Raw genomic sequence first — 24,728 nt, 5'->3', positions numbered from 1 at the left:
AAGAACCATGTTCACTTTCATAACCTCTCTTCCTCTTTCTTTTATTAAGACAGAAGCAAGCCTGAATAAAATTCACTGAATGTGGTATCATGGGCTTGCCTCAGAAGTGATTGCTATATCAGAAGGCATTCGTTTAAAGTCAAAACATAATCAAGACATGTCACTTGGAACAAGGCATGAAAAGCTGCATGCTTATCCAAACAATGATGAAGAAAAAGATGCAGGTACAGTGTTCCATAACATTCATTACACGTCTCTTCTCAGTTATGTTAATACAATTTAAAACATGAAAATGACCATGGTTTGGACCAACAAAGGACCTTCTGTGACCGATTATATGACACATACAAATGACAAACAGTGGAATTAAGAGCAATCAGTGGATCTTCACTGAATATTGCCAAGCATGTCAGTGTAAATTGAGGCAAGTAGTCATGCAGTGATTATATAACATTAATGATGCATTGGGCTGTTTGCCATCCTTTCAGTGGTGACCTGTCACCATCCTGCATCATGTATATGGCAGTTCAGTGTCATGGGACTGGACGCAGAAGTCCATGAATCAAACTATCTAAACATGTTCGTTCCACTTCAGCAAGGGCAATTCACAAACAGTTAGAAACAGGACTTGTGCAGCTGGGCTGCCTTTTGCATGCTACCAAACCAATGGCGGCTGCGGTCAGCTTTAACAGCACTCGTATCACTGATGTGCCAGGTCTGTTGCTCCATCCTATGGTATCTCTCTTGTAACAAGCAATCAGAACTGTGAAGCTGGCAGCACTAACCATCTCTTTGGTGTAGTGGTTTGGTGTAGCCAGTTTGGTGTAGTGGTTAAGTGCGCGGACTCTAATCTGGGAGAACTGGGTTTGATTCCCCACTCCTCCACTTGCACCTGGCTGGATGACCGTGGGCAAGCCATAGTTCTGATAAGAGCTGTTCTTGAAAAAAGAGCAGTTTCTGTCAAGAGCTCTCTCAGCCCCACCTACCTCACAGGGTGTCTGGTGTGGGGAGGGGGAAGGGAAAGGAGTTTGTAAGCCGCTCCGAGACACCTTTGGGTAGTGAAGGGTGGGGTATAAATCCAATCTCTTCTTCTTTGGCAAAGGAGACTTTGTGATGCACCCATGGACATACAGCTCATTGCAACTCATTGCAATGCACAAGGATCATTGGATCAAGCCATGTGTACGTGTGTACATTACTTTGTCTTACTTTGTCTGAGAGACAACAACTTGTTCCTGCTTATATGCCTTAATTATTCCCTTTCACAGTGCAGTAATGCTGTGTACATAATTCTGCCCACTACTACTAATTTATAATAGACATCAGTGGTTTGTGTTGCATTATGAATGACTGAAAATACATTATTCAAAACTAACAGTAGTAAGGAAAACATTAGTTCCTTTATCTATAAATGGATAATGTATTATTGTAACCATAAAGACACAAATGTTTGTTAATTAACCTATACTTATGTGAATCATTGAACCTCGGCTCAGAAACCGTGAACCAGGCAATTTTCATCACAAATTTAGGTTCATGAGCCAGTTCGTGCCCCTCTCCCCTAGGAGCGTTGACTCTCAAAATCCCATATCCAGAAAATTTTGTTGGTTTCTAAGGTGTTACTGGACTCCAATGTAGCTTATTAGCACAGAATACCTTTTTCCCAGCAAAACAGACTTCCACAAATGGATCCACCAGGTTTTTCTTGTCAGCATCTGCTCCAAATATTTCCTTCACAGTTTGTGCAAAAGCATCATCCACTGAAGAGAAATCATACAGAAGAAAATGACAATAATTTCCTGTTAAGTACTGAGCTTAACAAATAGTTGGAGAGTGACTTCAGCAAGAACACAACTTCAATCTTCAACTCGAACACTTCTCCAACACGGTACAATATCTGATAGCCAGAACAGCCTTTACATTACAGCTGTCCTGCTTTTAAACAATTCCCGGCTAATATAGCCACGCCTACTATACACATAACAACCAATACGATTGAGCGCATGAGAGCCGATCACCTTTGTTCCCGCTTACAGCTTGCTTGAACGTGATTGGATACATTTGTCTTGGGCTTGAATCCCTGCCCAAGACTAAGCTTAACATCGCTTCCTTATGAGGTGTTTCACAACAGCTAATGCATTCATGGCAGCTTCTGAATACATTACATTTCCCAAAATCCAAATTTAATAGCTTGAAACAGTGGGTATTTGAGAAACATACAACACCATTGAAGTTCAGTGCTGGAGCTTAAATTATAGTGTCATACCAAACCGTTCTCTGGAATTCTTAAATAAGTTTAAGGGGCATTTCAAAACAAATAACACATTGCTGATCAGAATCATGCAAGACTCAGTATCTGAAATCAACAAACTTGGGATAAGAAACTAGAGACCACCAAACCAAATGTGGACCCTTCAGGACCAAGGCCTAGTTCTCAATTGTCAATGCAGATGCAAAAGGAAGCATGTTGGCTGTATCACTTGAGGTGCCAGAGTCCTCCTACATACAAAAAACTCCTTCTGCACTGAAAACTGTCATGGAAAGTGTCTAGCTCATCAGTGTCAAACATAAGGCCCGGGGGCCAGAACTGACCCATCCAGGGTCTTATGTGGCTTGCATGCAACTGGTGCAAGGGAGGGAACAGGAGGCTGCGAGGGGGGCGGAGCCACTCCAATTTTGGCTTCAGCACAGCGGAACAACCTCATCTGGAGCAGTCAAGCAGAACCCCTTCATTTCAAAGACAGCCTCACTGGTACGCTGGGAGCCACTGTAGCCTCCTTCATACCTCTCCGCTTGGCCTGCAGCTCTAGGCATGCTGTCCCGGATGGGCTCATGGATCAGAATTTGCACATAGTTTGTGTGTGCCCATAATCCTCTTTTGGGGCCTGCTGGCAGCCAGCTTTGCTGCCGTCTTTGTGCCCCCCATGCAGCAGCTGTACTTTGGCCCATGGGGGATATTCTTTGGCAGCTTCTTCCACACATCGTGGGGGGGCCTAGTCCTGCCACACGACTCAGCAGCCAGGCCTCCCTCCCCCCTGGACCATCTGGCACATGGCCTGGCCTGACAAAGTGACCTTCATGTCAGATTCAGCCCTCATAACAAATGAGTTTGACACCTCTGGTCTAGCTCTCTTTTTAACACTCTAGTTTTCTATGCACCGGCAATGTTTTTATTTGGAAGAACTTTCAGTCAAGACTTAGGCCTTAAACCATCCCCAGCAACTTCTATAAAATTATCTAGAAGCTAGCACCAGAATACATGCAATTTATTTAAAATACGCAGTTATACAAATTTCCTATTGTAATGACATACAACTGAGAAATTTAAAAAAATGATATACTCTGAGGAATATCTTCAGCTCTGTAGATCTTTAAAATGAAAGTGACCCATCGGAGTGCTATTCCAGCTGGCAGTAATAGGTTACTTTCTACATCATCGTTGTCATTGTTCCGTTCTCTGTTTTCCACCTGTTGGAGATTCAGTCATATATATTACCCCAGAGGAAAGGCATCACACAAGATTGTACAACAGGTCAATTTTCCTCTTTAAGTTATATGCATACAGGACCCTGTCCTTCCCCATTCAGTCTTGCTGGTTCTTTTCTAAGGGATTTCTCTATGCCCTTGTTATCAATAAAAGCAAAATTATTACTTGCTAAGAACTGCCTTAAGGAAGAAGCTCTTTTAGCAGGGATATAGTTTTCTAAACACTGGAATTACCCAATATTACATATTTGTTTTTTGCAGAATGAAGTCTTTGATTACAGGTATGAATTACATTTATATACTGTTGTAATGATTATAGAGAGATGGTTGGCCCATCCAACACCAACTTAAAGCTTAGTGTCTTACCTCAGGAAATTATAATCATTTTTACACATAAAATCCAAAAAAAGAAGAAGCAAGAAACTGTCCAAAAAGAAGACAAAGCCCAGCTTCTTTAGATGTTCTAGTTAACACAGAAGATTTGGGGTTGATCTGATGACACATATAAATGGTAGGCAATAGAGTTACAGTGCAATCTGAAGCAGAGTTGCACCTTTGTAAGCCTACTGACTCCAAGGGACTTAAAAGGATACAACTCTGTTTTAGGATTGCACTGCTAAATATTCTGTGGAATTCACTGAATATTGGCAATATGTCACGTCAGCATGTGCTGACTGGACTATTTGACATTCATTCAATATCCCATGGCCATTCTGGTACCACTTTGAAGCTGAGACCCAGCAGCCTGGCACATTTGAAAATGAGAACCAGTGTGGTATAGTGGTTACTGTGGCAGACTAGAATCTGGTAGACCCCAGTTCAAATCTCCACTCTGCCATGGAAGCTCCCAGCACTCTCAGTCTAATGTACCTCATAGGGTTGTTGTGAGGATAAAATGGATGCGAGGAAAACAATGTAAGCCACTTTGGGACTCCACTGGGGATAAAGGTAGGGTATAAATGGAGCAAATAAAATCAATTGGAAAGCATAAGTCACATCTTTCTGGCTTTAAGCCAGTTTTCCATACATTAGTATGTGATATAAATGTAAAACTCAAACTGGTAAGAATGTACACTGTATGTCTCTTCTGCATTCTATCCAGCATTAATGATGTTTAATGTCGGCAGGCAAGACGATCAAATGCATGTTTTAACATCTAAGAACTGGCAGATCAAAATGGAGAAATCTCTAGCTGAAAGGGCAGTTTCTGAACTGAACTAATTTTTGATTTAAAAAATATGAAGATTCTTTCATATTTGTAACTGACTGACTTTAAGTACAACAATATGCCTGAACAGAACACTTGCATATAACTTGGCAATTTCAATTTCGCATGTAGCATGCTACTTTTGTCAAAACTTGATTGGCATTATCGTTTGCAAACAGGTTAACAAGATTATAATCATACATCTACAAAAATGGGATTGCCCTAACTCGGATTCTTCATTGTTTCCTATCTACAGTATTTTAAAAGCCAGCATTAATTCATAAATCAAAACCAAATGTTTTTCCATCACATTTTTGCAATGGTGCGTATTAGCAACTATGTAGTTTCATCTTTTCCAAATAGCAAGCCTTGCTACTTAAGATGGAAAGTGCATACGACGAGATTTTGAACTTTACTAACATTTCCAAGGAGGCTTGTGTTAATGCGTCTTTTGGGGGGAAGCCCAGGACATTTCCACAAAAAAGATTCATAAGCTTTTTTGGAGACTTCAACACATACTTGGGGAATAGCAAAGGTGGGGGGAGAAGCAAGGCCATAAGCAAGAAGAAGCTTCACCCGAAAGACAGAGAAAAATCACAGGAGAGATGTACCTTGGAAAGGCATTGATGCAGGCCACGGGAGAGAAATGCTGTGGCGACAGAGTGGAGAGTAGCTGAGCAAGCAGAACTGAGGGAAAGAAACACACAGTAAGCAGACTTGCCCCTTCTAGAACCTTCTGCTAGAGTGTAAACTTGGTGAGGTCCCCAGGAAAATTTTTAGCAGTAGAACTAGTGAGAAGTGTATGCCCTGATGTGGATAGCCCAGACTAGCCCAGTCTTGTCGTATCTCGGAAGCTAAGCAGGGTCAGCCCTGTTTAATACTTGGATTGGAGACCACCGAGGAAGTCCAGGGTTCCTAAGCAGAGGCAGGCAATGGCAAACCACCTCTGTTGGCTTCTTGCTGTGAAAACCCTATGGGGCTGACATAAGTCAGCTGAGATTGACAGCCAAAAAGAAAGTATCTTAGTAGAATAAAAGTATCCACACATTCAACTTACTGGTGGCTCATCTCCAGTTCCAAGAACAAACATGCTGACTTTCAAGTACCCTTTGGCACCTGAATTTGTGTCTTCGGGGTCATTTAGAAGGAGCCACTTTCTCATGGCAGCGTGGCCTGAAAGGGAAAATCAAATATTAGATAAAAGACTGTTCCTTTCAAATAAGGGTTTGGTTGTTTTTTTGTTTTTGTTTTTTTAAAGTGCTAACAGGCAGACATGTGAAACAATGGAAATACAAGTAGGATGCTTAGCTTCTATTATTCTGTAGTTTTTCTCATTCAACAGCTCATTTTTGTAACAGAGATAAAATTAATGTCCAGTACAAAATAAGCAAACCCTTATTCTGTACCTAGGGAACAATGAATTAATGGTCAGGATGGGGCTCAAATACCACTGGCACCAATGCATCATTTTCATTACCCCGTGTCATGCTGAAGGACCACTATGTGTTAGGAACCAAAGGTCATAGAAACACACAAAGGATACAATCTTGTACACTGTGCTCACACCAGGGCTTAAAAAAAAAAAAAAGAGGTGCCAGAACTCTCAAGAACTTTCAATCTGTATAGTGAAAATTCATTTAAACATTTTTAAAATAATTTTGTCAAAGAGGATCCAGAACTCTGTTCCAGTGTGTTCCACCAGAAAAAAAAGCCCTGCCTCACACTATAAAGAGTCTCTTCTGCCCACCAGTTGTCTCCATGAACACTTTTCCAAGCATGCTGTGACACAGCAAGACCATTCAATAGTCGATGAAACCCTCAGCAGCAGCATCCTGTTGCAGGTTTCATCTCAAGTTCCCATCTGCACTTAGGAAGAACCTACAAAAGTATGCTGTTGATAACACGGAAAGTTTGGGCTGCTACTACTACCCCTGAGTCACAGAAATCAGAGGCAGCTGATAGAGGAAGGGAGGTTTCTCACAGAACCCAATGGTAGAGCTATCCACACCTGCATTCAAACCCATTAAGGACTTGGGGGTGGGGATAATGGCAGGTATCTTTTAAGGGGGGGAGGGAAAGGTTTGGGGTTTGCTGTTCTATTCTGGTTTTAAGTGGAAATGTTTTATAACGATTATTGCAAGCCACCTTGAACCCCGAGAAAAAACGAGGCACACATGTTTTGATAAGTAAATGAAATAAATAAGAAGCACAGAAGTAGGCAGGAAACAAGGGATGTGCAGGACAGGAGAGGCCCTGGGGTCAGCTTAGTTACACAGCAGCATCCCAAAGGCATTTCAGCCACAACAGAGTCAGCTGCATTTGCACAAACTCTGAGTCTTTGGTGTTCAGCTGCCAGTACGGTTGCCAGCCTCCAGGTGGGGCCTGGGGATCTCCCACTTTTACAACTGATCTCCAGCTGACAGAGATCAGTTCCTCTGCAGAAAATGGCTGCTTTGAAGGGTGGGCTTCATGGCATTGTACCATGCTGAGGTCCCTCCCCTCCCCAAGCCCCACCCTCCCCAAAGTCTCCAGGTATTCTCCAACCCAGAGCTGGGAACCCTAGCTGCCAGAAAGGGGTTTCATCTGACATTAGGCACAGCATCGAGAGCTGGCATGGTCAGGCCTCTGCTGTGGCCCAAGGACCAACAGGGGTCCCACCACCAACCAATAGGGTTCCCAAGTACTTACCGCGATCCGGCGGGGGACATATGCTCCCCGGCCGAAACATTCTTCCCTGTAACACACCATGCTGTCACCAGGAAGTGACGCTGGGCGACACTCTGGCAATAGGGCTGAAAACACGATGGTACCATTGAGTTTCCAGCCCCATTGCCAGAGCGTCGCCCGGCGTCACTTTCTGGCGACGGCATGGTGCAGCGCGTCTGTTGTCCCTGCGGGAATGATCCTGCGAAGACGACTGTGTTCCCCGCCGAGTCACGGTAAGTACTTGGGAAGCCTGCCAACCAAAGACACCACTGCAGTATGCCACTGTCACCACAGGGGAGTCACTCCATCAGGTCTTTCTCTTCCAAACCAGCTGAAGTGAAGCTGCAAGTGAGGATGTATACACACACAGCACCAGAATGGATATTTTCAAAAACACTGACACCTGCCACTTCCTGTACCGGTTCAGTTATTTGAGAACTGAGATATTCATTATATTGGAAGTTATTCATTATATTTCTTCCTCAGCATGCTGCAGGACACAACACTTTTTTTAAAAGTTGGCCATCATGCCAAGACACTTCCCTTCCTCTGTGGTAAGAAAATGCAGAGGTTCACGCAAGAACGCTTACTCACCAGGTTCATCGTAGACATAACCAATGTCAATCTGTAAGAAGAGTTTAGAACATTATTGCTCTGTAAGTAAGCAATTACAATAAGGGAAACACAATGTTCATTTGGCTATGCTGTTTGCCTGCTTTCAATGACACGGTTGGTCACCATGCCAAACACAGCAGCATGTGGGGGGCCTGGTCCTAGGATATGACTGGAAAGGCAAAATGACAGATGTCAGCCTGCTTAAGTGAAGGATGTCTGGTCATCACTTGGAAGAGAGACCTCCTAAGGAAGCCTGCTGTGACTTTTCTGTTAGAGGAAGATGATTTTAAAGTGGTGCAGATATAGAAACAAATTATACCACCTTGAATTCCATGAGAGAAAAAAGGCAAGATATAATGAAATAACAAGCTGCATCAAATGTCAAAATGGCTGCGTAAATTATCCTTCTTATAGAAATCTGGCTGCTCTCAAATCAGGCCTGATAAAGAGCCCTCACCCTTATCAGACAAGGCACCAAAAACATTCTAGTGTGTTCCCATAAGTGGCAGAAGAGCAAGAAAGCTTACCTTGGTCCTGACCTGGATAGCCCAGGCAAGCCCGATCTCATCAGATCTCAGAAGCTAAGCAGGGCCGACCCTCGCAAGTACTTGGATGGGAGACCTCCAAGGAATACCAGGGCTGGAATGCAGAGGCAGAGGCAGGCAGCAAGCCACCTCTCTGAATGTTCTTGCCTCCCAGCCCCACTAGGGGTTGCCCGGAGTCAGCCATGACATACACACACGCACGCACAAACACATATGAAAACTTACCTTAAATTCCCCCATTAGGCTGTCAGCTCGTAAAGAATATGAGTCATATACCTACAATTGAAAGGAAGGAATAAACAATTCATAACTCTTACTCAACAGGAATGGGGCATATACAGTGAACATTGTTATTTTTCCTTACCCGAATACTTATTGTTTCATCAAAGAGCTCTGAGGGGGTCATGTGTATATTGTAGAAGAACATCTGTTAAGATAAGAGGAAAATGTCTAAGATTTTAAACATGGAATAGTTACAAGAATGGGCCCAGTAATAAGACCAATGAAAAAAGAAAAAACAACTGTGACAATTTAGCGCTTGGTGGCTCAAGTGGTTAAGACGCTGAACTGAAGGCTGCGGAAGGTCAGTAGTTCAGCAGTTCAAGACCCGAGTTGCCACATGACGGAGTGAGCTCCCGTCTCTAGTTCCAGCTCCTGCCAACCTAGCAGTTCGAAAGGAAGAAATTGCAAGTAGATAAATAGGTACCACTTCGGTGGGAAGGTAACAGCGTTCCGTGCGCCTCGGTGTTCAGTCATGCTGGCCACATGACCACAGAAACATCTTCGGACAGCGCTGGCTCTTCGGCTTTGAAACGGAGATGAGCACCGCAACCCTAGAGTCGGATTCGACTGGCTTTCGAGCAAGGGAACCTTTACCTTTACCTTTACTATATTCATAAATCATAATATACAATAACAGAAAAAAAGTATATAGTGAATGTAGATGGTGGTCTCTGGAATGGTGTGCCGTTTCGACAATGATCTTCTTCTGAACAAGGATGTGTACATAAACTGTCTTTCAACAATTCATTTCTCTTGGTGATTTCTCTTGGTGGCATTCAGCAATTATAGTCCATTGAAGAACATAGCTGTAAGCATAGCTTTATGATGAAGTGAATCAACAGTATATTTTCAATACGTCACCAAGAGAAATGTCACCCAAGAGAGCCAGGGTTACCAGGTCCCCCTCATCCTAAACTAAAACTCATTGGGCATGGTCTGATGACATCACATTGAACAGCTGTAAACAGTAGTGCTTTCATACACCAGGACCACATGGTATGTGTGTGTAGTCAGTCATGGGGATCTGAAAAGGTACGATGTTTATCAAACTAATTTTTTTTAAAAAAAATGAGCATGTGCAGTGACCAGACTTACTTAGAGAAGCCACATATCTACAATCTGGGACACCGTCAGCTATCCAGGGAAAGGAGATTTGCTTACAATACTGTGATATTTTTATTTGTATGATTAGCACACCTATATTTTTCCCTCAAGAGATGTTGCAGGTTTAAGACAGTGGAGGAGGAAGCAATTAATTGGTGCCTTCATTACTAAAATGGGAGATTCCTAATTAGCATCTCCATGCAAATTTTTCCCTCCGCCCAATAAATTCACCCCCTAATGCCAGGTTGATGGTTATATATGGCCCCTGTGTAGTTAGAGAAAAGCATTCACTTACCACTGTGGACTTTAATAGGGCAGAATAAACAAAATCCAGGGAGAAAAGGCAATAGGATGGAAGATAATGCATTTGGCCAGGAAGGGGTTAACTGACTTAGCTCCAGCAATCTAGGATATAAAAACCACTTGCACACTTTCCCTTGTATCACCAGATGAAAGAGCCTGGTGCTTTTATTAAAAAGAAAGCTGGGAATTCAGTGGCAGGGCATGACACATTTCAAGTGGGCACTGCCTCCAAGTGCCTCCACCATAATTGCAGGCCTGGACATCTTTCATGAAGGAAATAAACTTTATTACTTACTTTCATTATATGACTTACAGCTATTTACCATCTTAGGTCCCTGCCACACGGCAGGAAAAGCGACGGGCGAAGTGCGGCTAATCTGAGCCGCACCAAAGTTGAGACGACTCGGCGGGATCCCACAGATCCCCCAAGCCGCAGCGCCATTGCTCCCTGGCACGATCAGATGCCGGGGAGAAAGCGACAGTGGGAAGGGGAGGCTGGTGAACTGCACATGCTCACACATGCGCAGTTTGGCCAGGAGCAGGGGATACGCCGGCGCAAGGACCACCCAGGTAGGTGGTTCTTTTTTAGTGCTGGGTTTCGGGCGAGAGGGACGGAATGGGGACGGCCAGGCAACGATTCCCAGATGTTGCCGTGGGATCGCGCCCATTTGCCGCACATCTGTTCCGTCCCTCTCTCGGCCCATTTCCTCGCGTGTGACCGGGGCCTCAGTTGCTTTACTGTGTATCTTAAAAGTTCATTGGCTATTCCCCGCTGAACCTTATGGCATGTTCTCAACCATGTTTAACCCCTCATTCCAAGCAAGTTTGCTTTGGATTTTCTAAAATGTGGCACTTAGAATTCTCTTACAGTGCAATGTGAGCGCACTTTAGTTTCTGCTGTTCGTGGAAAGAATTACTGTGAGCTAGGAGACACAATGTGCATGACACTCACCTCATCAAAAAAGGGATTGTTCCCTCTTCTGATTCTTGTTCTGTGAGTTTGGCCACAGACATGCACTTTCACAACTGGTTTAATGTTATTCCCACACAGTTGACGGCCTTCAATAACTCTAACACGTATCTGATGGAGAAAAAATATACAAACATTTCAGTCAGTGATAAACGGGTTAGTTTTTAAACCTTCTGAACACTTGGTAAGGTGTTTCATCTCTTTTCCTGTTAAAATAAGTAACTAGCAGCAAGAGACTGATCAGCTAAAACTGGTCGGTTTCAAACTTCTAGTTACATGTGGGCAAAGTCTATATTTCACTGGTTCCAGAGAACAGACGGAACTGTTGTGCATGAGCAAGGGCATAATTATTTATTATTTATATCCCAGTTTCCTCCCTGATTGAGACCCAAAGCAGCTTTTTGCATCATTCTCCCCTCCTCTGCTTTATCCTCCCAATAATAACTGTGTGGGGCAGATTAGGCTGAGTGAGGGTGTGTGATGGGCCCAGGCCACTTAGGCTGACAACACCCAGGTGGTGGCTGGAGGTCTCATGGGATTACAACTGATCTCCAGGCAATAGAGAGCAATTCACCTGGAGAAAATGTTTGGAAGGTGGACTCTATGGCATTATACCCAGGGCCTGGGGGTGGGGTGGTGGTGGGACGGGCTGGAACAGAGTTCTAGAACCTCTTTGACAAAATTCTTTTAAAAGTATTTAAAAGTTCATGAGTTTTTAGTACACAGATTGAAAACTTCATTTCTCTCTTGAGGATTGTACCCCATTGAAGGTGGGACTGTGGCTCAGTGGTAGAGCATCTGCTTGACACACAGAAGGTCCCAGGTTCAATCCCTGGTATCTCCAGTTAAAGGGATCAGGTAAGAGGTGATGTGAGAGACCTCCACCTGAGACTCTGGAGAGCCGCTGCCAGCCTGAGTAGACAATACTGACTTTGATGCCTGAGTAGACAATACTGAGTAGACAATACTGACTTTGATGGTCTGATTCAGTATGAGGCAGCTTCATGCATTCATGTAAAGTTTCTCCCCTTCCCAAATCCTGCCCTTCTCAGGCTCCACCCCACCCCCAAATCTCCAGGTATTTCCCAACCCAGAACTGGCAACCCTATGAGGGAGCTTCCATTGCAGAGCAGGGGTTTGAACCTGCTGGTCCCAGGGCCTAGTCTGACATTCTAACCAACCACTCTGCCATGCCAGCTCTCAGGCTGCCCCACTCTCCCTTGTATCAGGGAAGCCATGTGCAGTACACAGTGCCCGTGGGGTGTTCGCAGGCACAAAAGAGAACGGGACCATCCCCTGCCAGACTGGAACTCTGTGTACATACCAAAGCACCTTTCATGCATCGAGCTGCTGGGTCATGGTGCATATTTATGGTGCTGCTGCCTTCTCATTGTTAGCTCTGTTGCTTACCAAATATTAACTAGGTACTTGGAAAAAATAAATCCTTTTCTCTTGAGTTCTGGGATTTACTCTCACCCCTCCTTTGTTTTCTAGACTGTAGCCATTAGGCCAAGGAAAAGAATCTTCCAAGATTTAAGGAAGAGTTTCTGGAAATTTCTGAAGAGCAAAAGACACATTTGTCCTGGGCCCAATTGACATATGCAGCCCAGTTGCAAACTTGAGTACACTGAAGTGCAGCCTTAGACGACTTTGAAATCTGGCACCACTTCAAGCCCACTGTGCAGCAAACACATAACATAGGAAAGCATGTAATTTTAAGAACTCTGCAACCTGGAAGTCTTGAGGTTTATTAGACAATGCCCTTCGGGGCTTTTTCCCTTTGGTAATACGCCGAGCAAGCTGAGCTTCACGAGTGCCACTTGGACCGCCTTGGGAAAGGCCCCCAGTCCCACCGTCAGCCACATCTTCGTCACCTCCATCTTCTTCTCCATCTATAAAAGAAGTACATGAGTACCCATGTTGGTTTGAAGCAGCAGAACACAGTTGGAGTCCAGTGGCATCTTTAGGTCCAACAAAGTTTTATTCAAGGTATAAGCTTTCACGTGCAAGCACACTTCTTCATTGTATCTGAAGAAGTGTGCATGCACACAAAAGCTTATACCTTGAATAGAACTTTGTTGGACCTAAAGGTGCCACTGGACTCAAACTTTGTACATGAGTATAGTTAAGGAACAGTTAGCATGATTTTATCCTGATAGGCAAAATAATGAACTCACAGCTCTGTGCCCCAGCAGATGGAGCTGATCATCTGATCATCTCCATGGAACTTGGCAATTGCTATATCTGAATATAACATTAAGAACAGTAGCAGTACCATGTTAGGAACAATCCCCTTGCTCATAAAGTTAATGCGATGATGAAAGCAGCTTTACAAATGAGTAGAACCAAGCCTGGTCTATTGAGAGTATTTATTAGTTGAAATTATCAAATTTAATGTCAAACTAGATGTTACTTAGATAGATGAAGATGGGTAGGCAGCAGTACCATGTCAGGAACAATCCCCTTGCTCATAAAGTTATTGCGATTATGAAAACAGCTTTACAAATGAGTAGAACCAAGCCTGGTCTATTGAGAGTATTTATTAGTTGAAATTATCAAATTTAAGGTCAAACTAGATGTTATGTAGATAGATGAAGATGGGTAGCCATGTTAGTCTATCTGTGGCAGTAGAAAAGAGCAAGAGTCCCATAGCACCATAAAGACTAACAAAATGTGTGGCAGGGTATGAGCTTATGTGAGTCACTGCATCTGAAGTCACACTGTCTGAATAAGTGAGCAGTGACTCATGAAAGCTCGTACGCTACCAAAAATTTTTTTTTAGTCTTTAAGGTGCTACTGGACTCTTGCTCTCTTCTAGATGTTATGTGTAACACGTGATAGCTACGGGGACTTGCCTACAGAAAGCAGCTGCGAGTACCCTGTGGGAATACAATTCTGCTGGATGCAGATCAGAACCATGGCACAGGGGATGGAGGAGTTTTAGCCTTCCCCTCCATACTGTTTTCCTGACCTGAAACAGCACTGGGGGCATTATATGCCCCACTGGGGAGCTACATGTGCAAGTATTCAATGTATGTGCAGCTTTCCAGTGGAACAAATAACACCCCCCAAGGGTGGTTCATGTTTATGTGTGTGTGTGGTATGTGTGTGTGTGTAAATCCCTTATTAACCTGTTCTGTGACCCCAATTCAAACCAGACCCCTGTGGCACTTCAGAACTGAGTTCCTGCAGGAACTCACAGTTGTTGTCTGGCGTCAGGTCTCCACTGTGATCACATTGTACATGATGTCTAGTTTGGACTTTAGGGAGCAATCCATAGCAGGTGTATTCAGAAGTAAGTTCCATTTTATTCTGCAGTAGTGAAACTGCTCATTATGTGACATTTTCCACAGTAAATTTTTCCTCACCAGGCACAAACTTGAAGTTTTCTCCTTCTTACCCCACGTTTTCGGAATCCCGTTTTACCAAGATCCAAACATTTGGGGTAAGAAGGAGAAAACTTTGGGTTTGTACCTGGTGAGGAAAAATCCACTGTGGAAAATTTCACATTACAAGCAGTTTTAAAAGTGTCAGTGTGAGGAATTTCAAACTGGGAAATGGTCCCAGTAAAATCTGTTTGGGACTGCTGCTGTAATCAAGTAACTTTGTACAAAGGTTGCTGGTGAATCCTTGTCAATTTGCTATAATTAAGGATACACAATATGTATTGTACACATATATTCATTTATAGACATTTTTGTTCAATGTTTCAGTGCTCTTTTAATGACTGGTTTGTCTTACTTTTTGTAAGTATTTGTGGGATGTCTTTACATGTGTTTAGAGACATTTACATGCATATCTATTTGTTCTTCTGCAACATTTCACTTTTAGTTTGGTTTTTGTTTCAGTTGTTCCCTTTCTTTTGGGTCTGCTTATGAATCCCCTATAACTACATTGATATGATTTTTTCCTCTATCTCTTGTATGTAAATGGGAATACAGGCAATGGATTTTAAAAATAAATCAAAATAACAGAAATGAAAATCAATATACATATATCCTGTCTTCAAACTATACAATGTAAAATTAAGAATTATAGCACTTCATAAAGAAGGGTCACAGCTCTTCAAAGGAATGAAAAAAAACCCAAAAAACAGGAGCAGGCAAGGTGACCAACACAGTACTGCACAGTAATTTTGAATCAACATACATATATCCTGTCTTCAAACTATACAATGTAAAATTAAGAATTATAGCACTTCATAAAGAAGAGTCACAGCTCTTCAAATGAATTTAAAAAAACCCCAAAAACAGGAGCAGGCAAGGTTTCAACAAAGTACTGTACAGTCTTTTCATCCTGATAAATATATGTCTTCCTCCTTGGATAGGAAATTAAACTGTAAAGAATGCTTTTGGCCATGCTTTTGGCCATTACTTTGAAATTCTGAACTACAAAACTTTAACACAAACAGCAACACTGCAAAAGGCACCCAGTATGGTGCTACTGCATTTATTTTCTATACAGCAAACAGATCTATGGCTAAGTTGGTGGTGATCCATTGCAAAGCTGTTCACTTTTCTCAGGAACTCAGATGCCATGATTTCATAATCAGTTTTTCTCATATTATTTTCTAAGTTTTGATTCTCCACTTAGGAAATCTAGGACTAAATCTCTAAATATTTAAATTTAAATTTTAAAATGCTGCTATGGAACAGCCTAATTTGTGCTGGGCACAGAGTACCAGTGATAGCTTAACCCTTTCCTTCCATGCTATTTCCCAGGTAGAAATTGCCAGCCCTGAGCAAGGTGTTGTTGCCAAGCCAAGTACCCATATTGTACAACTTCTCTTCTTCTGTAGCTCAGGGGGTGGAGGTAAGTGGATTTCCATCAGAGAAATGCCAAAGGAGGATAACGTACTCGACTCCAACAGTAGGGACATGATTCAAATCAGGGCCCCTACAGGCAGTGGTGGACAGAGAGTGTTGCAGGTATTACATAAGATGTAACATGTATAATTAAAAATAAACCTACAATCTTAGCACACTCTTAAAATAAATCCATGCTTCTAAGGCACAAAGCAAAAGTTTCAAGAGCCTTATTTCTTGTGTTTACACTGGGCTCCTACCTTGCTGTGTGCTCTGTTCCAAGTAAAACAGAGCCCGGCTGATTCACTTCTTTTACAATGCAATTTAAAGTTTAAAGGTGACATCTCTTGCTGAAGTCTGGAGGAACAGGTTTTTGGGCGCAGTGGGGAAAGGTTGCACCCTGGCCTCTAACTATATTTCTTACTGGCAAGATCCTCTTTTCTCAGCTTGAAGTCCAGTCCATATAATTGCTGACTGGACTCTGTAAGTTTTCTGTAAACTAACAAATTGGTTGTCATGACAGGAAAAGCTAACATTTGGAAGAGGCTTTAAATCTTAACAATAACTGTCCAGGGTCACGGCTCCTGGAACAGACAGCTGCAGGCAGGAATCTGATTCACAGAGGCCCGAACAAAGATGATCAGTGTAAGCGATCCTTAAAAGGCAACATGAATAGAGAAAAAAAATGAGTTTGCAAAATTTAATAGTCCCTTCCTTGTCACTCTTCAGGCAGCATCCTTATCACTAGGCAACACCTCCCAAATGCTTTACAAAGGACTGCTGCTCCACCAAACTAATTCCAACTGCAGAAAACACTCTTAAGTGGACAACTTTTGAAGCCTTTCACCAGTCTGAGGAACCTTACTCCAATTTAAGTGGCTCCTCAGGCGGGAGGAGGGCTCCCCTATGCCTGGAGGAAGTTCCTCTGTTGGGATATTTGCAGGTTCACTTCCTTCTGTCATGAAAGGGTTAACTTGTTTGTTTATATATGCTAATTATTAGTTAGCTTAAGGACCAATGAGCTCCCGCTAGAGAAGGAGGTCCTATTCATAATAAAGTGACCTTTAGCTTGGTCACTAGTTGATCAGTATAGTGATGCTACCTGATATTTTGCATTTTCACTTCCTTCTGTCATGCCCTTTGTTCTAAGATCAGAACAGAGATTTCCATCTTGGAGCTAACACTAACTAGAAAGATGTAGCTTAGTTAGCTAGACTGTTTATTGTTTTTATCCTCTCGTGTACCTTTCCTAATTTCCTTAGTAAACTTCCTTTTAGCTAATTTAATTTACAAGTGTGTGAGTATCATAGCTTTTCACCCTACCAAATTATCCAATATCCTCTAGCCTGAGGTAAGACACATGCCAATACCTGCATGTTTTCCCTCACTGGGCGAATAGCGGTTCCAGGGGAAAGTTTAGCACAGAGAAATGGCACTGGAAGGAAAGTGTTCGCACAGCAGCATAGCCCCGATGGATCTCTTAGGTCACCTGCAGCTTGGCCCATTAGCTCCTTGTTGAAGGCACATATTTTGATGAAAACAACAGGCTCTTGCTTTTATTTCAAGCCTCTACGCAGCAATGCTGAGACTGATCAGGATCCAACTGGACACGGCAGCAGCAAACCTGCTTGTTTAAACTTAGTCCTGTCCAGTCCTGTATGGTGTGTGTGTGTGTGCGTGCGTGAGTCCCAGTTTTAACAGCAACAGAGCTGTGCATGCAGGGGGTGCCACACCTTCATTGCATCTGCAGCCTCTCTCTCTTGCCCCCTGTCATGGGAGTGAGCTGTGCATGCAGGGGGTGCCACACCTTCACTGCATCTGCAGCCTCTCTCTCTTGCCCTCTGTCATGGGAGTGAGCTCAGCGGCTCAGCTGGGACCAAGCAGCTGCAGTAGGGGGAGGGCTTAGCTCCCCTCGCTAGCTCGGCATACACCCCTTTAGTGCCGCAGCCCCACACCCTCTTTGTGTGCGATTGGGGCAGATCTAGGTTTAAACAAACAAGGCTGCTGCTGTCATGTATACTTTGACCCTGAAATGCCACCCACCATAAAGCAGTTTAGGCAGGTTGTTTTCCTGTTTTAAAAAAACACTACTATTTTTGGAAAGAAGATCCTGAAAAGTGCTGACATACCTTCAGTGCTTTGGGTGTTTGTTCCCCCAGGGTCATTCGGATTTGGAGGCCCAGCTGGTGGCTCATATCCTACCACTAAATCAATTGTTGCCTACATTAAAAGAAAAGAAAGATCATGAATATTTGCCGGGATCTAAAGAGCTGCAGTGGCTCAAGTGGTTAAGACGCTGAACTGCAGACCGGAAGGTCGGTAGTTCAGCAGTTCGAGACCCGAGTGCCACAAGATGGAGTGAGCTCCTGTCTCTGGTCCCAGCTCCTGCCAACCTAGCAGTTCGAAAGCAAGAAATTGCAAGTAGGTAAATAGGTCCACTTTGGTGGGAAAGTAACAGCGTTCCATGCGCCTTGGCGTCTAGTCATGCTGGCCACATGACCATGGAAACATCTCTGGACAGCGCTGGCTCATCAGCTTGGAAACGGAGATGAGCACCACATGCCTAGAGTTGGATTCGACTGGCTTTTGAGCAAGGGAAACCTTTATCTTAAAGGGCTGCGGCGGCTCAAGTGGTTAAGACACTGAACTGCAGACTGGAAGGTCGGTAGTTCAAAAGTTCGAGATCCGAGTGTGCCGCATGACAGAGTGAGCTCCCGTCTCTGGCCCCAGCTCCTGCCAACCTAGCAGTTCAAAAGAAAGAAATTTCAAGTAGGTAAAATAGGTACCACTTCGGTGGGAAGGTAACAGCGTTCCGTGTGCCTCGGTGTCTAGTATTGCTGGCACATTGACCACGGAAATGTCTTTGGACAGCGCTGGCTCTTTGGCTTGGAAACAGAGATGAGCACTGCATCTCTCGAGTCGGATTCGACTGGCTTTCGAGCAAGGGAAACTTTTACCTTTACCTAAAGAGCTACTTAGGCTCACGTAAAGGATTTGCTCAAGATAAACAGGCTTTTAGACCAAAGTTTGAGTCCAGTGGCACCTTTAAGACCAGAAAAGTTTTCTTCAAGGTATGAACTTTTGTGTGCATGCACACATCCTCAGATTCCTGGCTTTTAGACCAGCCGACGTCCATGTCATATCACAGGCTCCTATTAAAATTCCCCTGGGTTTCAAAAGTGGACTGATGCCTGGCAAAAGGACCTACTGTTCAAGAAAAAGAAATTTAAAGATCCCTTGGGCCACCAGAGGCACTTTCATAGCCCTTTAGATCCTAACAATTAATTGTAGGGTAGCTCGTTTCAGAAGAAACTGATTGCTTTTGTGGCCACTTAGCCATAACGGTACAGCACGCATATTTGAAGTACTGCAAGAATACCTGTAATACATACAAAATACACATACGATAGATACAGACAGATTTCCCACAAGTGCTGCTCCGCGCTCACTCTTCTCTTTGGCCCGATGGTACGTGTCAATTTCACACAAGCTGCTGCACGACCACATTTTGCCCCGCAGCTTTGTGCGATTTTCCCCATGTCTACTCAATCCTGTTTTTGAGGATTGAGTAGACGCGGGGGAAATCGCATGAAGCTTCGGGGCAAAATGCGGCCGCGCAGCAGTTTGTGTGAAATTGACACGTACCATCGGGGCAAAAGGGAGGAGTGAGTGCGGAGCAGCGCTTGTGGGAAATCACCCAGAGATAGAGAAGGGTGGGGTATAAATCGAACAAACAAACAAACAAACAAACATGCAGTAGCTCCTTCAAGAAGAGAAAGAACAGTACTCAATTTCATAACGTAGTAAAGATTTTAAAAACATAAATAAAAACAACAGCACCTTCTGGAACCCAAAGTGATAGGCACGATATTCTACTCATTCATGGAGTCTTTTCAGGACATTTCTTCAGGCAGTAGATCTAACATCCCCTGCAAACCCCTTGATCCCGGCTCTCCTGAGAAGGATCTTTGTGGCCTCAGTGGCTACCACCAGAAGGAAAAAATAGGGCACGCGCCCTCCCCATATGTGCACAGAAGCATTTTCTGCAGACATGCAGCCTTTTGAGATTCAAGCCAGTGTCATGCTACAGATTGATGACTACTTCATATCAGTTGAAAGAGAAGCCCCCCTAACTCTTACCAAGCTTCAGAGACATCCATGATGTCTGAATCCTCACAACTAATTCAATGAGGGCCTTAACTATACATTACATATTCCTCACATCCTCCTCAGGTCCCATCAATCAGACAGTTCTGTGTTTGGAACTCAATCCCCAGGCAGATTGGGATTCCAGTTCAGATAAGGATCACAGCAGAGATGGAAAGGGGGCTTAAAGCTTTCTTGGCACAACTTAATGGTCCCATGCAGCTGCTATTGACACTGATGAAGAAACTTGCATGTAGCCCATCAGTATTCATACGTTTTGCCAATTACACAAATAGTGACTCCCCAGGGTTGTTCCAGAACAGGAAAATGGTATGTGGGGAGAAGCCCCCTCTCCCCATGCATGGTGGTTCCAATCCAAATTGGGCCCCATGTGCTGGGGAACAGAGTTTCAAGCACAAAACTTGCAGTGCACATGTGGTCTACAGAACCAAGGGCAGACTTAGAAAGAACACAAGGCAAATGTAACATATAGTAAGGGCCAATGACTAGGGACGAAGGGGTAGGCCTGCACATCTTTACCACTTTAAAAATGAGAGTGCTGGATGAGTGCACAGCTGAGAAGCCCATTTACATCCCAGATATTTTTTTTAAGTAAAATATGGGGGTGGTTTGTAAAGTGCTGTAGCTTCAAAGGGAAGCATGTGAATTGAGTGCCAAGAAATGAAAGGGTATAGTTTGCATAAACTACTGTGTGGGAAGGCTCTCCCTTGCTTCCTTGTTCTCTTCCCGCACTCCCTTTACACACACACTGCCTCTTTAGTATTGTGATTCAACACCATGAAGCTTTCCCAAGCGAATATTTTGCTGAAAGACTGTTGGAATATTTTATTCCAGGAAACACACAACAACAAAAGTAAGGAAGCCACTCACTCCAGTTTCCAGCCCCTTTTCATTCAGCAAGGGAATCAGCTTGTAAGGGAGCGATCTACTTTGCGTGCCCACCAGTTCCTTGAGTGCCAGTGATGCTGTGCCAATTAGCCTGAAAAACAAAAGAGAAGTAAGTAAATGTTGTGCCCTTCTTTGACTGGTTTCCAGCTCATGCCTGACATGCACAGCAAATCAAGTCGGTTTCCAAAGGTCAGCACTGGAAATTCACATGGCACAATTTATTGCATTATTGTTCATTTAACTTGATTGTAAGTTTTACACTCAAAGGTATTTGAAAGTTTGCGCCTCTATAGTTGTGATATAGGAACTTTTATCCACAGTAGCAGGCTGCATTTATGCTGCTGAATGTAGAGATGTTCCATAATGAAACACTGTTTCCACACAGGGGTGCAAAAAACATCTCCTGCCACAGCAGCAACAGCAAGCAGAGTACAAACATCTGGGAACTACAGATGTGCACCTTGAAAAAAATGGTATTTTTTAATCCAGATATCAGGGAGCCAAAAAATATCAGGATTCCTGGTTATTCGGGTTCCAAATACCAAATAAAAATTATCTCTCTCCATTATTCCTTATGGGGAATCTTTCTGGAGGCTGGAATGGCTGTTTTCTGAGCAGGTCCAGTCTTATGGGCCCCTGAACAAGGTGTTTCGAGCCATCCTCCACTGTTTCCTATGGGGCTGAGGAATTTCCATGCTTTCTCCAGGGCAAAAAATAGCCGAAGATACAACAGCAAGCAAAGCAACCAACAAGCCCAAAGAACCAGTGCAGAACCAGGGAATCCCAGCAGAAGCACAGAACGATGTGGCAAGCCTAATACAACAAATGTAACCTGAGAATCCAAGCTAATGTCAAACCAGAGAATCCTTCAGAATAGGAACTCTGTTGCAAGCCCAACAGATAAAAAATCAGAAAATCCAGCTAATGTACAACCCAATAAACTAAGGATATCAAAGCCAAGAATCCACTGAAAACTTGACATAAATCAACTCAAGCAAAGAACATAGTATTACAAGACCAACAAAGGACACAATCAAAGCCAAAACAACATGGTGGGCCAATAACCAAGCCCTGGGAAGACACAAACACAGTAAAATTCAAGGGGGGAAAACACTCCTGGAAGCCTTAAAATGCTGGCTCCCAATATTCCCAGTTACTCCCGAATATTTCCAGGACTCATTTCCTGGTATCCTGGAAAATCCTGGAAAGGAGGAGGAGGAGGAGGAGGAGATTGGATTTATACCCCGCCCTTCATTCAGAGTCTCAGAGCAGCTTACAAACTCCTTTCCCTTCCCCTCCCCTCCCCTGTGAGGTAGGTGGGGCTGAGAGAGCTCTTTTGAGAACTGCCCTTGAGAGAACAGCTCTGACAGAACTATGGCTTGCCCAAGGTCATCCAGCAGCTGCAAGTGGAGGAATGGGGAATCAAACCCCATTCTCCCAGATTAGAGTCCATGCACTTAACCACTACACCAAACTGGCTCCTACACCAAACTGGCTGATACCATCTGGACACCTGAATATATCTAAAAAATACCAATAAGGAGTTTTTCAGATACATATTTGGACCAGATATGTCTGAATGCACATCCCTAGTGGAAACAGCATCTGCACACACCTGTTCCTACAGCACTTGCTGCTACCACCCACAACCCCAATTCCTCCTCCTTTTCTTTATCATGTGTATGTGAAACGGCAGCACAATGGCAGTTTCAGTGTCCCCCAAATCTCCCTTTCTTCTTCTTTCTCCTTTCCCTGCTGAGCAGTGCTGTAATGCTACAGGGCAGCTCAAAAGGCTGACGGGGCAAAGCAATGCAGAATTTAGCTCCATTAGCTCTGCCCTTTCTTCATAATGGCTGTGGGTGCAACATCCAGATGAACAGGCCACCCATAGTCACCCCACAGTTTCCCCTCTGAGCCCAATCAAAGAAATATTATGTTTGATCTGGCTCAAAGGGGGGAAATATAGTACCCAAATGGATAATGAATTGATTAGATCATCTAGATGCTTCCAAATACACCAGGGGCTTCCCATTACCCATGCGGGGGGAAATTCCCATATGGAAGCAGCCACTTTCACCTTTTCCAGTAGTGTTTAGCTGCTGAGTCCAATTAGTTCTCTGTACTCCTCAACAGCAATCAGCTTTATAAAAGCTGACAATGTGGACCACCTGTTCAATACTATGCTCACAATGTAGAAGTACCACATTCAGCTGGCATGCAAAACACATCACATGCAAACCCTACATCCTTCCATGGTGGGATATATCATAGCTGCCTGAATGTGGTGCTTCAAACCTATACTTGGCACGGCTTTCTGTTTATTTATTATAAGAATATTTATAATCTCCCTCCCTCCCTGCAAAGGAGGAACCTAGGGTCCTGAGAGTGCCTGCAGAACTTGGGTTAGTTCCCCCAACTTCCTTAAAACCAATTTTCTCATTTGGGCAGTAAAACAATGAAACTTAGTTGTACCAAATAAGATGGTACATTGTGAGAAAAAAAATAGTACACAGTTTGTCAAACTGAACAATAGGTACACGTTTTCAAGGAAGTATCAAACAATGGTTACGTCAGCCAGATGAGAAAGTATTAGGAACATGATGTAGTCATGAAGTTGACTATATTGTTACCTTTAACTATTAAAGTTACAGAAATGTAAATCCTGAAGGTTACAGAAAAATAGTAATACAGTCCAAACCAGTGACTACAGCACCAAACACCCCCCTTCCCACAGCCTATTCACATTGTGGGTCTTCTCCAACAGAGGTACTTTCTCCCACTTTAAGTTTAGTGCTTAAGGCCTGTTCTACACATGCAGCAAAATCCACTGTAAATCAAGCAGGAAAGGTCAGAGGTGGTAAACTACAGACTACAAATGAGGGATTACATTGCTTCCCCTGTATTAATAACTCCCTATCCATGGGGGGAACTACCACAGTATGCAAAGGGCTAGGCTGGAGCTTTTGTCCCTGAAGTGCTACCATCTTTGTTTTTAATTTTCAGAGAGCTTTAATGCAGGGGTGCATTAAAATGTGACACACACACCCCGCACTTGCAGAATCAAGTGGCTCTGCCCTTTCTACCACTTCAGAATTCTATCACTTCATACTGTTGCATGTGTAGTGCAGGCAGGCCTCGGATCGGGTCGGAGTGCGCCGGTACGTTGCTCCAGGAGAGAGGCACGGGGCCAGGCCAGTCACATGCCGAAGCCCCACCCCCTTCTTCCCGTTGCCCTCTGCTTCCAGTGTCATTCTGTTCCAGAACGATGAAGAAGCAGGAGGGAAAGTCGGCTTCCTCCCCGTCTTTGCCTGGCCGAGGCTGCTCCAGCAGCCTCCGCTAAGCCTCCAGGGCCAACCCAGACCTTCCCGGAGGTGCACGAAGCCGCGCACCCCGGGAAAAATCTCTCCCCCGTCTCTGCATAGCCGAGGCTGTTCTCGGCGGCAGCCGCGACGCGGGGGGTGGAACGTTCACTTGCCTCCCTGAGCCCCGGGGTGGTGGCCTTGGACTCGTAGGGGCAAATTCCACCTCTCGTGTGTGATGTCCGAGTGGCGTTGCCGCTCGGACATCACACGCGAGAGGCCATTCTGGCTCCCCCAGCTCCCGGGTGGGGCTCTTTAAAAAGTTATGGTTGCCATTGCGGCGGCTTGGAC

The 24,728-nt window shown here is 44.0% G+C and overlaps 1 protein-coding gene and 1 non-coding gene across 2 annotated transcripts in view; one reads left to right on the top strand and one right to left on the bottom strand.

The window, feature by feature from the left end:
* MYOF (myoferlin) overlaps window positions 1-24,728 on the bottom strand; it is a 133,129-nt gene that overhangs the window by 76,302 nt on the left and 32,099 nt on the right. The window contains exons 4-13 of the mRNA XM_015406623.1: window positions 21,061-21,169; window positions 18,153-18,243; window positions 12,950-13,110; window positions 11,201-11,329; window positions 8,924-8,986; window positions 8,785-8,835; window positions 7,994-8,024; window positions 5,751-5,866; window positions 3,342-3,468; window positions 1,657-1,760 (exon numbers count right to left, since the gene is read on the bottom strand). Coding sequence (XP_015262109.1) covers window positions 1,657-1,760; window positions 3,342-3,468; window positions 5,751-5,866; window positions 7,994-8,024; window positions 8,785-8,835; window positions 8,924-8,986; window positions 11,201-11,329; window positions 12,950-13,110; window positions 18,153-18,243; window positions 21,061-21,169 — 982 coding nt within the window. The remainder of the gene's footprint in view (window positions 1-1,656; window positions 1,761-3,341; window positions 3,469-5,750; window positions 5,867-7,993; window positions 8,025-8,784; window positions 8,836-8,923; window positions 8,987-11,200; window positions 11,330-12,949; window positions 13,111-18,152; window positions 18,244-21,060; window positions 21,170-24,728) is intronic.
* Window positions 11,991-12,062, top strand: TRNAV-GAC. The gene has a single exon. It is a non-coding gene; the product is annotated as a tRNA-Val (tRNA).

Source organism: Gekko japonicus, unplaced genomic scaffold, assembly GCF_001447785.1.
Source record: "Gekko japonicus isolate JY-2015 unplaced genomic scaffold, Gekko_japonicus_V1.1 scaffold165, whole genome shotgun sequence".
Classification (NCBI taxonomy): Eukaryota; Metazoa; Chordata; class Lepidosauria; order Squamata; family Gekkonidae; genus Gekko; species Gekko japonicus.
This window is presented reverse-complemented; position numbering and strand designations above follow the sequence as displayed.